The following is a 13716-nucleotide window of genomic DNA, read 5'->3' as shown; positions in this document are numbered from 1 at the left end:
TCTTCAGAAAACTCCACTCTCTAGTGCATGTTTTATTCAGAACAAGAAATCATCATTAATATGGTGGACACAGCAGATACATCAAGCAGTTTCCTGAAAACTGAGAGCCTCGACAGTGTGGCAGTTCTGTTTTGAAAGGCATAATGCCATTTTCCAAGCTGCAGTAGTCAAATATACTTAATAACCAACCCCACATTTAACCTTGTAGATGTTTTGCCAAATCCTTGAAAAGCAATAGACTGTGTCTCTTGAGCATGAGCTTAGTTTAAGGAGTAGAAAACCATCATTCTGTTAATCTGCTTCTCAAAGCATGTGAACTTTACACCATCCAGGCATGGAAGCAGGTCCTGGGTTTGTAGATGTATTCATTCATTCATACGTGCGAGTGCTTGAAGGATGGTCACTTTGACTGTAGCTGCTAAAAATCTGCTGTAAGTTACGGGCTTTTATTGCTTTGCAGATGCTGTCTGCTGCTTGTAACAGGTGTTCTTATTCACATCTCATATACAGGAACCACCTCCAGCAGTAACACTGTTGTAGCTGGCCAAGATAGTTTTCCTGACGCAGAGGAGAACAGAGTGGTGAAGGAGACTGATGAAAGGTTTGTGGCTTGGGGTTTCTTCCTCCAAAATGTATGTATTTTCCTAGGCTGAGGGCAAGATGTTGGACAAAGTTCTGCACTGTGATGCACATCTGGTGCTCAGATTGATCCTAAGTAGCGTTATCCCAGTATGCATAATATTTTATAAAAAAAGCTATTCTCATGATTCTAGTTCCTGACTCTCGTTTAATTGTAAAGGAACAACTGTTAAACCTACATTCAATGAATCATGCTAAGTAGGTTTTGTAGGAACTATCTGCAAAGGTGAAAGAAAAGAATAGCAATGTGCAGCAAATAATGATTACTAAAATCTTTACAAAAAATCAGATTTGATCACACAGTTTGATTTCATGGACAATGAATAAAATTTAATTTGCGGATTTAGATCAGTGATTGCAAGGACACCTCCTTTGTCTGGATGAAATGTTTTATAGAGGACAGCTATGGAAAATAACTTGCTTATAAATTATATATTCAGTTTAGACTTCTGCTACTTATGGTCCATACTGACAAATGACAAATGAATAAATGCAAAGCCTCAGGGCCATCAGATCCTAGAGCACTGATATACAGATTGTTTCTCTCACAGAAACGGTCTTTGTTTTGCAAGAGAACTTTGGACAATTTATAAAAGCATCTGTTAGTTAGTGTATTTTCATTAGTCACTGATAGTCATTAGTATCACTTCAGTAGTCCAACCCTCCTTCCCTGAGGTTCAGGGCTTAGAGATAATTATATGAGCAGAAGTACCCTTCTGTACTTCCAAACTTTTTCATTGCTTGCACTCTCCATGTTACAAACAAGAGTAGCATTTTGTCAGGTTAGTTATATGTGTCCACTAATTTAAATGTAAGTAAAAAATGGTACTCGGTGCTAAGTTTCAAACTGATAGTAAAACAGATTCAACTCTAGGTAGTTATTTGTCAACATATGCACTAGAACTGTTCTTAAAAGGATAATAAAACCATTTTTTCCTCTGAATTTTTATGATTCCTTACATTAATGTTTGTGACTGCATAGCTTTAAGATAAGCTTTTATTCAGTTGATTTACAGGTGAGTTGAGCAAACATCTCTTACAGTAGTTCAAGTCAGGATTTCTTGTCTTATATAAGTTTTAAATATGACTCTGAAAAGACTTTTAAGCTTCAGATCTGCCAAAGACTTTATGATAAAAATGAAAGGAAAATTACGAAGGTCTGATATTGGTATTCAGGATCCTGCTGAAAGGCACCTCAGAAGAAAATGGAAAATAATTTGCCTGAACTCATTGCTGGCATTTATGTTACCAAAGCCGGCTGTAAGTGCGTCTGCATGTCAAAACCAGTGTGTCAGTCTTAGAATGTCCATTAATATTGACTTCATGTGCCAGAACATACGAAATAATGAGGGTCATAGATAGAATACCATGTGTTGGATGGCTCACAATGCTTTTTTGTCAACTGCACAAGGAATTTATTGCATGCTAATGAGACACACATACTTTGTAAACATTGTAGTATGTTTTACTGTTTTACAAAGAGTGTAGTATGTTGATGTATAGTGAAATACCCTGCACTAAGGTGTGTGAACATTAGTAAGAAACTGAATTGAATTTTGTCTAGAAAACCTTCAGTCTTCTCTTGTTTGATCCATGGTTATTTGTAATTAGTTTCCTAGTTTTGCAGGAATGGTGATGTTTTTAGATCATCACAACTGTGTGAGTTGTCAGTATGGTTCCCCTCATTCCACCTCAGTCCTGATTACCCTGAGAACACAAGGTGGAGGAACTCAAAAGAGATCACCAGAAAAAGTCACCTTAGCATGAATTGGTGGCAGATTTCAGGACAGCTGTGAGCAATTTGCTCTGACTTTATATCCCCTAACTTTTCTATTAGGTCTGCTCTGGCATTTGCTGGATTCTCCTCTTGCAGGGTGATCTGCTGTAGCTTTTCCTGCCTGGTACTGATGCAGGCTCGGCTTTGGACTATCCAGTCATTCACAGAATCACAAAATATTCTGAGCTGGAAGAGACCCACAAGGATCACGGGGTCCAGCTCTGAAGTGAATGGCCCATATGGAGATTGAACCCACAGCCTTGGCATTTTTAGCACTGTGCTTTGAGTGCGTTATCAGTTTGGCAGGATTTTACCCATGTACATGATCTGTGGCAAATAATAGCTATGAATAGTTTATGTCTCAGATCATCCTTAGCAGTTTCTTCCTTCAAAAAAATCTAACATTTGCAGCATAAGAGTTTTCCTTTCCTAATTTTAAAGGCTTGTGATACAGGAGCACACTGCTAGAACTTCTCAGTAACTGGCTGCAAAAATGTTTTGTGGAAAGAATCAGCATTACATTCATTTGCTGTCTACTCCTATGTGAAAGTGAATGCTTAAGGAAATGCCTTTTTTTTTTTAGGGTAAAAATAAAGTCCACATGATTAATGTCAGTCTGTGTTTTTAATGAAGATTTTTTTTTCTTGTATTTGAAGGTTCGGTAATGTCATTAGAGCGCATACCCGACTAGAATCGAGGTACAGTAATAGCTCTGGAGGATCTTACGATGATGACAAAAGTAAGTTATATTCAGTTTGAAGAAATGGTGTTTTGGTTGGAGAGGAAAACACTCTAAGGACCAGAGGAGCCTCTCTATTTAAAGTTCTGTATAAACAGGAATGTAGTATCGCCATGCAGGGAGTGTCCTTATTTTCCATCCATACCTCATTTATTTAATTCATTTTTTTTAATCTGGGTTCAGTCTGTTTGAAGGCCAGAGAACGTCACAGAAAGCAGCAGCAGCAGCAGCAGAGAATCCTCCAGAGAGTAAGGCATTGGGCTTTTCATACATGGCAAGGCAAAAGACTTGTAAGAGCATTAGAACAAGTACTTTGAGTTGTGCCATTTGGCAATATATCCCTCCAGATCAAGTGCTGTTATATGAGCATGAAAAGAGGCTCAGGAGTTTTCAAATATGAGATCTTATCTCCTCATTAGCTTTTATCTGCTCTCTGCAACCAGTTTCTGGCTTCACTGTGCAAACATGTGTTAGAGGGGAGATGAGGCTCCTGAGCATTCTTCTTGTTCTTTATGTTCTTTATTTAGTATTTCTACTAAATTGGCTGTAAATGGTCACTGGTTCTCAGCAGACATTCCAAAGAAAACCAGTTAACTATTGAACAGTAGTGCAAAACGGGAGAGTTGGATGATTTGACTTAATTTCTGGAGTGCATTCAATTTATGGTTTTTGGCTAGGCCCTAACCAAATGTAAAAAAGGCAAGATCTTGTTATTGACTTTCATCACTGGCTTATTAAAGCCAGGTCAAGTACTATATTGACCATAATATCTTGGTTTGGTATTACAGACACCATTTTGGAACAGTATTTTGACATAAAAAGTAAAGATTTTATGTATTTTTTAATCCAAGTAATTTTTGGGAATACTCTTCTGCAAAATATGCAAAGACTGTAAAATACAATACGATAGGATAATTTAATGTACACCACCAACTACTATTCATAATTATGAAGCACAGTATCGACAGAATATTGTGTATATACAAACTCCAGAGTTTAAATACATAAGAAAGTGTGCAACATCTCAAACTCAGTGGGATTTAGTACACTTGTCTTGGATTTTTTTATAGCTTTCTAGTGCTGCAGTTTTACTTAAAATGCTTCACCAGATGTTAATTGAAGCACTGATGCTAATCTGATCTGCATGAACAATCTTTCAAGACAGAGCAGCATTTATCTTATCAGAACAGCCTTCACAAGTACCTGGTTTTGACAAGAGCTTAGAGTGCTAAAAGGTTAAAAAATACTGAAATTTTCTTTGCTCTTTTGGAATGTCTCCTCCAGCCAGTGCCCGAATGTTCTTTCCTGCCTGTACCTGCAGGATTTGTAGTACTGTGAATATTTATGCAGTGTCCTTCTCACAGGGTTCCTTCAGCAAATATATGAACACCTAGAAGGAAACTAAAATATATTTTACTTAGCTACTTATATTTATATAGACTTCTAAAGCAACAGGAATTTTTATACCTCTTCATTCATACAAGAAACATAATGCAACTTCCATTAAGAAAGCACAACTTACTCCCTCAGACAGGCAGCCCAGGCTGCAAAGGATTTGGTGCTATGGCTTCTCTCCTCTCTCCAGCCTACTTTAACATTCATGTATTGCTGAGGATATAAATAGGGAACACAGCTCTGCAGCAGACAAACCCTTTTGTTCAGGCAAGGTTTGTATATTTACCTTCAAAGTGCTGCTTTTTTTTTTTTTCTCAGTCTGCACATAAACCTGTGAAAATAAAAGTGAGATCTAGGTCTTTGTGTGAACTTCATGAAGCACTTTTCTGTGAAACACTTAAATTGGTAGAAATAAGTAGCTCCTGTGTAGTACTTTTTCTTGAAAAACATCTGGCAAACATTATCTGGTTAATTCTTAGAAGAAGAATATGTGAAAATGCCATACTTTGATACATTATTAAGTAATTTTATTCTTTTTTATCTGTAACTAGTCAATCATCCTCCAGAGAATCTAAGTAGATATCTAAACCACAAAGACATAAAGTGTTCTTTTAAAGACCAGCACTTAAGAATGGGAGTTACAAAGTTGGCATTTTAGAAATAATTGGAGAAGCAGATACTGCATTTAAAGTCTCCTGAAGATCTGTAAATCTGAAGATGTTTTTCTAAAAGAAGGGATGCACAGTATAAAAATCCAGCTCTGATACTTTTGTAGGCATCAGAACAGCTTTGTTTCCCGTGGGAAAGCTGACAAGCATCAGATACATGCTGCTTAGAAAAAAAAAAAGGAAAATGCTGAGAGTTTCAAGCTTACCTAAAATACAAAAGCATAACAAAACAAAACAAACAAGAAAACAAACAAATGAAAACACAAAAAAGAAGGAACAGAACAAAAAATAACAGTCACTAAAAATTCATAAAGGGTAATGTTTGAATGTATGTCAGAAACAGATCTAGAAAGGATATTCTCCATGGCAGGGTATCACAGACTGTCAGACCTCAGAAATAAAAACTGAACAGTGAGAAAATCGAGAGGAATGAAAGGGAACAAAATACAGGAGAGATGAATGAAATTGTGCGTCTGAGACAAGACAGAAAGTGGTGGAAATAACTTATTTGACCCACATCATTCCAGATAAACAGGTGAAAGAAGAAACCCAAACACTCATTAACAAAGCAGCTGTCACACTAAAGCAAAATTAAATACAACTTCGAGAAATTCAAGATATAGTTCATCCCTGTTGAAAGAAAATTACCCTGAAGATGTTTTTTGCATTCCTTATGCCTCCTTGCCAATTCAGGACATTTAACTTCTGCCTTTGTAGCATCGCTCAGCAGGGCACTGGTGAGGAGTTGCAAGAATGTGTCACTGGTACTCACTCCTTGCAGCAGATGGCTTCTGACAGCAGCTTTGTTGGCTGAACTTTTCCCTCATTTTCAAGAGAAAGTCTGTTGCTTGGTGCTTTGTGATTTGGATCCAAAGCTACTAAGTGACAGCAGGGATTCAGCTGCCGCTCCTACCATTCAGTGCTGTCTGCCTGGAATCTCTTTAATTTCCAGCAGCATGAAAGAGGGATTAAAAATGCATCACTTGTTATTGAACACAGGAATTTGCAAACCTCATGGCATCACATTGCTCCAAACAGCTGAACTCATATGTTAGAATAAAATCTATTTTAATATTTCGCAAAAATAGGTAACCAGACTTGAGTTTTATGCACTTTTTTTTGAATGCTTTTCCATGCAGATGATCCTGTTTCTCCATATACAAGTTGGTTATTGAATATTGTTGAAACCAAACAGCCACATCCCCTGCCCATGCCGTACAATGGAGGATGTTGGGCACCACTTGTGGACTATCTCCCAGAAACCATCACACCCCGAGGACCCCTTCATAGGTGAGCAGTTTCTCATTCTGACATTTCAGACAGTGAGATGCTTCCTCTTAGTAGCTGACCAACACCAATCCAACTGTCTCACCACTCAGGACATCTGAAAATCATACATTTGATTTCCAGTGCAAAAATCAACATGCAGTGAAAGCTCACAATTCTACCAGATTTCTACCAGAAAGCCTATTTACAATGTAGGACATCACTGATAAGAATAGGACTGATGAAGCAACTGAAACAGAAAAGGAAAATTTCTTTTTCCCAGGCCTCTCTGCATGTTATTCATAGCACTTTGATCTTTTATTCTAACTAGGCCATGCATATTCTGAAAATCCTCTTTTATATAACTTGTATTGGCAATAATTAGGTTTTTGTCAGAAATGGATACTTGGCTTGATACTGTAACTAAAGTGCTTCGGCATTAATTGTGTTGAGAAGAAATGCTACAAATCTGAAAGCGTATAGATTGTGTATTTCTTCAGAAATAGGCATCCTGTTTGTGCTTTCCCCTTTCCAAGAGGTTTGAAACTGATGCTGTGATTTAACTTCCAGGTGCAATATTGCTGTTATCTTCATGACTGAGATGGTAGTGGATCACAGTGTGAGAGAAGATTGGGCTCTTCACCTCCCTTTATTGCTACATGCTCTCTTTTTAGGTAAGACAAACAGAACAAGAAAGAAAGTATAAATGTAGTCCCTCCTTTTACTTTCACTTTTCTGAAGATACAGAACTGTGTTTCTTACATGTTTTGTGATTTCCTCCCTCCACCCGAAAAGAAAAAGCCCAAGGCAGTCGCAGTCTGTAATTAGTCTCAAATGTTTGAAGTTTTTGAGTATTTTGGCCAACCTCACCCAAATTTGAGAGATATGTATAAATTTGAAGATGAATGACTTCCTAAAATATCTCTATAAAAATGTGTGGCATGGCTCCTGCAAGAAAAGGGGGTGAGATTCTTGCCTTTGGTTAGTGATGACAGTCTACACATACCTTGGACATGAACCACACACATCTGTGCTGTCTCTTGCCTTTGCAAAAACAATCTGTAAGAGAGTCAGGATAACTGTACTGCAGAGGTTGTGGGGTTAGGACACAGACCACTGGAAAGAAAAGCTTCATTAATTTCACTGCTGATGGAATACTTCATTATCAGTGTGTTCCCTTACGTACCTGAGCACTGAGGCACTGCTTTGTCCCCACTACTGTGTCTGCTCCTGAGTTTAGCACAGTTCTTCTGGAGGCTGTTACCTTCCTTGTCTGCCATTCAGTGTTATGAAAAGTGAGTGGCCTAAATTTTTAGCACACAAGGGTATTTAGCATTATAAAGCCATTCCCCAACTTCATGGCTGATAAATAATAGTGTTCACAAATAAACACAGACAATTGTGAAATAAATGTCTTATAGCTGAGATCACAGTTCACTTTTTCTTCAGTCACCATAGTTACCACTATGTATTCACAGTCAGTCTGGGAAGAATCTGTTGATCAGCAGGAAAAAAGAGATTAAATCGGGATGTTCCAGCACAGTGGTAAAATGAGGTATATGTTGAAGAAGATGCTTGATCTCCTTTACTGCTACTCTGTTACCAACTGTTCTGCTTAAAATTTTTTGATGAAATAGGGTTTTGTATATCAGTACGTTGATTTCACAAACTTGTAATGAAACGCAGGACTAACAAACCAGAACTGTGTTGGATGGGACTCCCAGAGTCTGTTTTGATATGACATTTCATATATATTTGCTTCAAATTTAAACTTATTTTGTGGCTGCCCATAACAACTTTCTCATTCGTTTGTCTGTTTCTGTGACCTTTATAAGTGTAAGAGGGAGGTGAAAGAGAACTGGTTAATTTTATGGATCAAATCAATAACCCTTAACTGATCAAACAACGTCTTTGCTATGATCTGTAGCAAGTGTGAGAAAACTGTTGCTTATACTTTGAAATTGTCACAAGAATAAAGGAGGAACTTAAGAAGGAGTTGTACAGAGCAGTGTGATTACTTCAGTTAAGATGGCTTTAAGGAGCTGTCAGGGAGTCATGCCAATAAACATATGCAGAAACACGTTATGATACTAGTAATCCACTAGAAAAATATCTTTAGTTATTTGTTTATGCAACAAATTTCAAAATAACAAATTTTTAATAAGGAATAAATAGAAATTTATTAATACAATTGAGACAATCCCTTGGCTAAAACCTCACAATTATGAAATGTGAAATTAAAATTAAGTGTAACTGGTAACGCAGTGTAACTGGTTTAGTGGTAACTAAAGTGAGATTGGAGCTTTCAGGCTTCAAGGTCAGTTTCTCTAGACGTGTTATATCTCCTGAGGAAAATTTTTCTATGCTGTAGTAGAGCTCTTGTGATGTTGTAAGGAAGTTATGCCACACATTAGCCAAAGGTATGTATGTAATTAAAAATTAAGTGTTGCTGTCTTGTTGGAATGTAAGCAGGCAGGTGCATCTGACTGAAAAGAAGACTAGAAGGTAGTATGCTGGCTAGATGGAGAGCTGGTATCCTTTGATTTATTGGAAGGAGTGAGAAGATATTAAAATGAAAGAATTTTGCAATGTCTGTTTGTTTAATAGGCTACAGAATGGTTTGTAGTACTGTTGGTGAAGCAGGCAGGCAGGCTGCTGGTTTGAACTTGCCTATCTCTGGTGCATGGAAATCACTTTTCTTTAAAATCTCTTTTGCAACCAGTGTGAAATTAGTTGAACAGCTAGACTCCTTTCCCTTGGAAATGTGTCCATGTCACAGAAGCTTACCCTCCTTGGAACTCTTACAGGTTAAAGAAAGGACCAGCACTGGACAAGCACAAAGACTGAACTGTCCTTTTCACTTCCTAGTTAGCAATAGCAATTCCTGGGCCAAGACTTTCATACAGCCTTGGGGTTTAATAGGACTTCAGCTACAACTGTTGCCAATACAGAATGTGTTTTCAACTAAAAGACCTTTTCATATCTTTTCAGATGTATGTTACAACCAGGTGGGATGGGTTCATTATCTCCTGGCAAGTGGAAGTAGAATGGAGAAAGCTGAATAGGAGCAGAAACCTTAAGAAGCTGAAATAGGCATGGGCAGGATGGCCACAGTTCTTTTGGAGGAGGCTATTGGGAGATGAATAAGACCAAGGGTCACAGGACCTCCAAAGAATTGCCCTTAGGAACCAAAGGCACTGTGTTCAGACTATGGCAGTACAAGCAGCTTCATTATTGCAGGGCAAACAAGAACCAGCATGACTACAGTATATTAGAAAATACCTGACTTGAAAGATCTGGTGGCTGCTGCCACACAGAGTAATGAAGTATTCCTCTTTATTGAAGAGGAATATATTCTGAGAAGAGAGCAGTTGAAGAGAAAAGTTAACTTTTCAAGCATTGAAACTACTCTTAAACAGAGGCACGTATGTTTAAGTATACAGCAAGGTACTGAAAGAGAATCCAAATTAAAACAGAACACAGAAATATCTGTTTCCTTCGTATTTGTAATTTGTGAACTATTCTGGCTATTTTAAATCTGGCAGACAGCAGTAGTGAAAACCAAATCAGTCTTTCACTGCTAGACTTTCAGTTTGAGTTCTGCATCCTGAGGTAGGGACTAATTTCTCATGCTGCTCACTAGTAGTTGAAGTTCTTTTTTGAGTGATTTGTCTGTCAGTTCCTTTTTTAATAAATCAGTACCTGCCTCTTACAGTTTGTACTCACTCTAAAACTGATGTCTGTGCTAGAAAGCCAGATACTGTGGTAAGCAATGTAATGACAACCACCATCAAGAATACCTCATTTTTAAAGGTTTTCCAGACCTGTCAAATTAACTGCAGTGAGACAGAATGCATAAAGCTGTATTGCCACTCATTCTTTGTACCTCCTGTGTGGGACCTCAGTCTGGAACCTTAATATACACATATATTTAAGTAACAGCACTGGTAACTATGTCTGGAAATACTACATCTTTTGTTTATTTGCACTATTGTCATGAACTGCCTTGGAATTTTTGCTATTTCTGGAATGTGATCTTGTTTATTATTTCTTCATATTCAGAGATTGCTGTAACCTTTTCTTTTTAGGTCTTGACCATTACCGCCCGGAGGTCTTTGAACACAGTAAAAAGTTACTGCTTCACCTTTTGATTGCGTTATCTTGCAATAACAATTATCAAGCCATTGCGTCTGTGCTTCTTCAGACCAGAGAGATGAATGAGACCAAGACTCTGACAGTACAACCAGCATACTTACCTGAATATCTTTACACAGGTAATGAAGCAAAAGAAGAACACTGTATCATACTGTCAGGTTTTGATAAATCAAAGTAATAAAGTGCCAAATTTGAACCGATCCCATTAATGCTAATCCACACTAACTACCCTAGGGATGCATACAATTTATTATTAGACAACTTTTCATGATAGTGAGAAAGTTATCTAATGTAAGGCAAAATTTGTAATGTAGTATTTTAAAATTAATAGGGCTAATAACTTCCTGATTCCCTCCTCAGGGATCCAGAGCTACTTAAATGAGGGTAATCATTCCTCGACCTTAAAAGAAATGAATAAATAATTCTGGGACAGAAAGAGCAGCAAGAATGTGCAGCTCAGATTTTCCATTATAAAATTAAGTTTCACATGATACACACCCTCCTTTATATCACTGATACATTGCATTGCTGTCCTGAAATCTGTTTCTACATTAGGAGTCTTACTTCAGACTTCTGCTGAGGTCAGTGTTCCATTACTTTTAGCTATTTACCTGTTTTTAAGGAGTTGGTTGGAACCAATTTGTGGAAAGCTGCTCGTTAGATTTACTGTTGTCATATAATATTACTAAAAGCAAGTGTACTGTTCTGTTTTGAAGGAATCACAAAATCAATATAGAGTTGTGGATGAAGGATTAGTTGTGGGGAAAAGGGTGAGGAATTTTACCATACAGTGAAAAATTAAAAGTAAAGATTCTCAAATCAGTGGCATTTCCACGGTTCTTTAGGAAGTAATTAGTAATTTGGCTTTATAAAAAATATTACATGATAACTTATTGTTTTTTTCTGAGACACAACAAAATTATTTTTAAGTAATGAGCAGAAGGGATAGATGTTTTAGATTGATGAATTATTTTGGCCAAAGAAATTTCATTCTGAATAACTTCTGTGAAAAATTATCTCACGTGAGTTTCCTGTGTTGAGTTGGGTGGATTTCTTTCCCAGTGCACATCTATGAACTATTAAATGCAAAATAAAATTCTTACATTAAAATTATATTGCTGCTTTTCTGCCAAATGAAAAACTGTTTTCATCCTTGCATCTAAAAAATGTAATTGGTACCCTGAGTCTGGCCCTCTGGAGTTCAAGAAGTTATCAAGACTTGATATTTTGGACTGGCTTTTGAGAAGCTAATATAAAGAGTGAGAGTGTGGGTGAGCAGCTATAGCAAGGAATCCTAGCTGAAAATGCTGCAGCATTATGAGGTTTATTCCTCATAATGTCAGGCAACTAAATTAGGAGTCTTCTGATTTGCAATGGATTTTTTCCTGCTCCCATTTTTCTCACAAGGCCATTTTTTTCTGTTGTAGATACAGCCTAAACATGACTAGAAGTCCAGCCTTAAGAAAACAGGTCTGGGTTTCTAATCTTAGCTCTGACACTGTGGCAAGCTTTTGATCTAGCTTGAACTCTTACTCAGGTGTTTCATCCTAGTGCTGAAAATATTTTGTATGACTAGTCCAGTGGGTACAGTTACTAGAGATGTTGAACTGAAGCCTTAAATATTTATGTCTTGATTTCCATTACATTTGTAAAATTAGGACAGCATAATCATTCTAAAAATTCCACCTTGCAGTTTTTTTCCATATCAGACTTGCCCAGAGAAGTGAACTTGCGTGCACTTTGTCAATTTCTAAATTCACTTTAAAAAAGTTCTACTTCTGAATGTAAAATACCCTAGAATATTTGTTTTCCAAGTACCATTGTCCTTGTGCAGTAAAAAAAGAAATCTTGACTTGGATAGTTTTCATTTTATTCTGGATTCTACACATTTAGAAACAAAGTACCATTTTCACTCCCATCAGTATTTGAGGGTTGTTGTGTTCTGTGGGTTTTCCCCATGTTTCCCAGTGGAAGGTTTCTGCCACTGACTCTGCAAAGAGCTGCTTGGCAGACACTTTCATCTGCAAAGCTGGCCCAACAGTGCATTCCATCTTTATCTCCTCCCTTTTGGCTGGCAGGTGGCTTTGACTTTCTGCGGGAATACCAGTCATCTCCAGTGCCAGACTCTGGCTTGAGCTCCAGCTCCACCTCCTCCAGTATCAGTCTGGGAGGCAGCAGTGGAAATCTCCCACAGATTACACAAGAAGTTGAGGACATGGACACTGCTGCTGAATCAGATGAGAAAGCAAACAAATTAATTGAGTTTCTGACAACCAGGTAATGCAGATAAGCAGAAGATATGTTTGTACTTGAAGTACATACTTTCATGAAGCAACTTAAAAAAAAAAAACAAAACCAGAAAAAACCTTGCCTGACAGACATAAAGTGTTTAATTGACTGATAGTTTTATGTTCAGAGATGAATTAATAGAAGAAGCCAGTTTCATTAATATAAAATAAGATACAAAGTGTACAGTGCATAGTGAAAAGCCATAGTGAAACTAATATTAACTACCAGCTACAGCCAGCAGATTCTAGGCACAATGTTAAATTGAAAAACAGGTGTTTGTTTATGCTGCTCTCTACACAGCATGGCTTATATTTTAAAATACAGCATAGGAATATTTATTTACTTTTATTTAAAATTCTGTTTGATTGCATGTTTACCAGGTCATGGCCCTGTAAATATCTGAGTACATGTACAGATTATATATGTTAACTGAATGTATTTATTTCAGATAACTCAAAGAAATTTTGCACTTTGTTATGTATTTCTTTAAGGGCATTTGGTCCCCTTTGGTGCCATGAAGACATCACTCCCAAAAATCAGAACACCAAGAGTGCTGAACAGCTCACTAATTTTCTGCGCCATGTTGTATCTGTATTTAAAGATTCCAAATCAGGTAGTAAATACTTCCTTTCATAACTAAAAAAAATACTCCCTCACAGAATTCCCACACTTAATGTTTGTCCTGTGACTTAATAGATCTGCTTATGCAGAAGCACAGTAAATGTATCTTAACAAGGATGTATAACATATGAAAGAATTGCTTTAAAACAGTTATGTTAGATTAAACT

The 13716-nt window shown here is 37.2% G+C and overlaps 1 protein-coding gene across 13 annotated transcripts in view; it reads left to right on the top strand.

Moving 5' to 3' along the window:
- The window catches only part of FRY (FRY microtubule binding protein), a 219843-nt gene that overhangs the window by 160817 nt on the left and 45310 nt on the right, over positions 1-13716 (top strand). For all 13 annotated transcript variants that reach the window (XR_015284705.1, XM_086881617.1, XM_086881613.1 and 10 more), the window contains 7 exons: positions 511-601; positions 3073-3155; positions 6358-6508; positions 7055-7158; positions 10573-10758; positions 12718-12916; positions 13420-13541. Coding sequence is in view for 12 of the 13 variants with exons in the window: in XM_086881617.1 (XP_086737743.1) it covers positions 511-601; positions 3073-3155; positions 6358-6508; positions 7055-7158; positions 10573-10758; positions 12718-12916; positions 13420-13541 (936 nt within the window). In the remaining variant the exon portion in view is untranslated. The remainder of the gene's footprint in view (positions 1-510; positions 602-3072; positions 3156-6357; positions 6509-7054; positions 7159-10572; positions 10759-12717; positions 12917-13419; positions 13542-13716) is intronic.

The sequence above is a fragment of the Cyanistes caeruleus genome, chromosome 3, assembly GCF_971803275.1.
Source record: "Cyanistes caeruleus chromosome 3, bCyaCae1.hap1.1, whole genome shotgun sequence".
Lineage (NCBI taxonomy): Eukaryota > Metazoa > Chordata > Aves > Passeriformes > Paridae > Cyanistes > Cyanistes caeruleus.
Note: the sequence above shows the minus strand (reverse complement) of the source record. Positions and strands in the feature narration are given on the sequence as shown.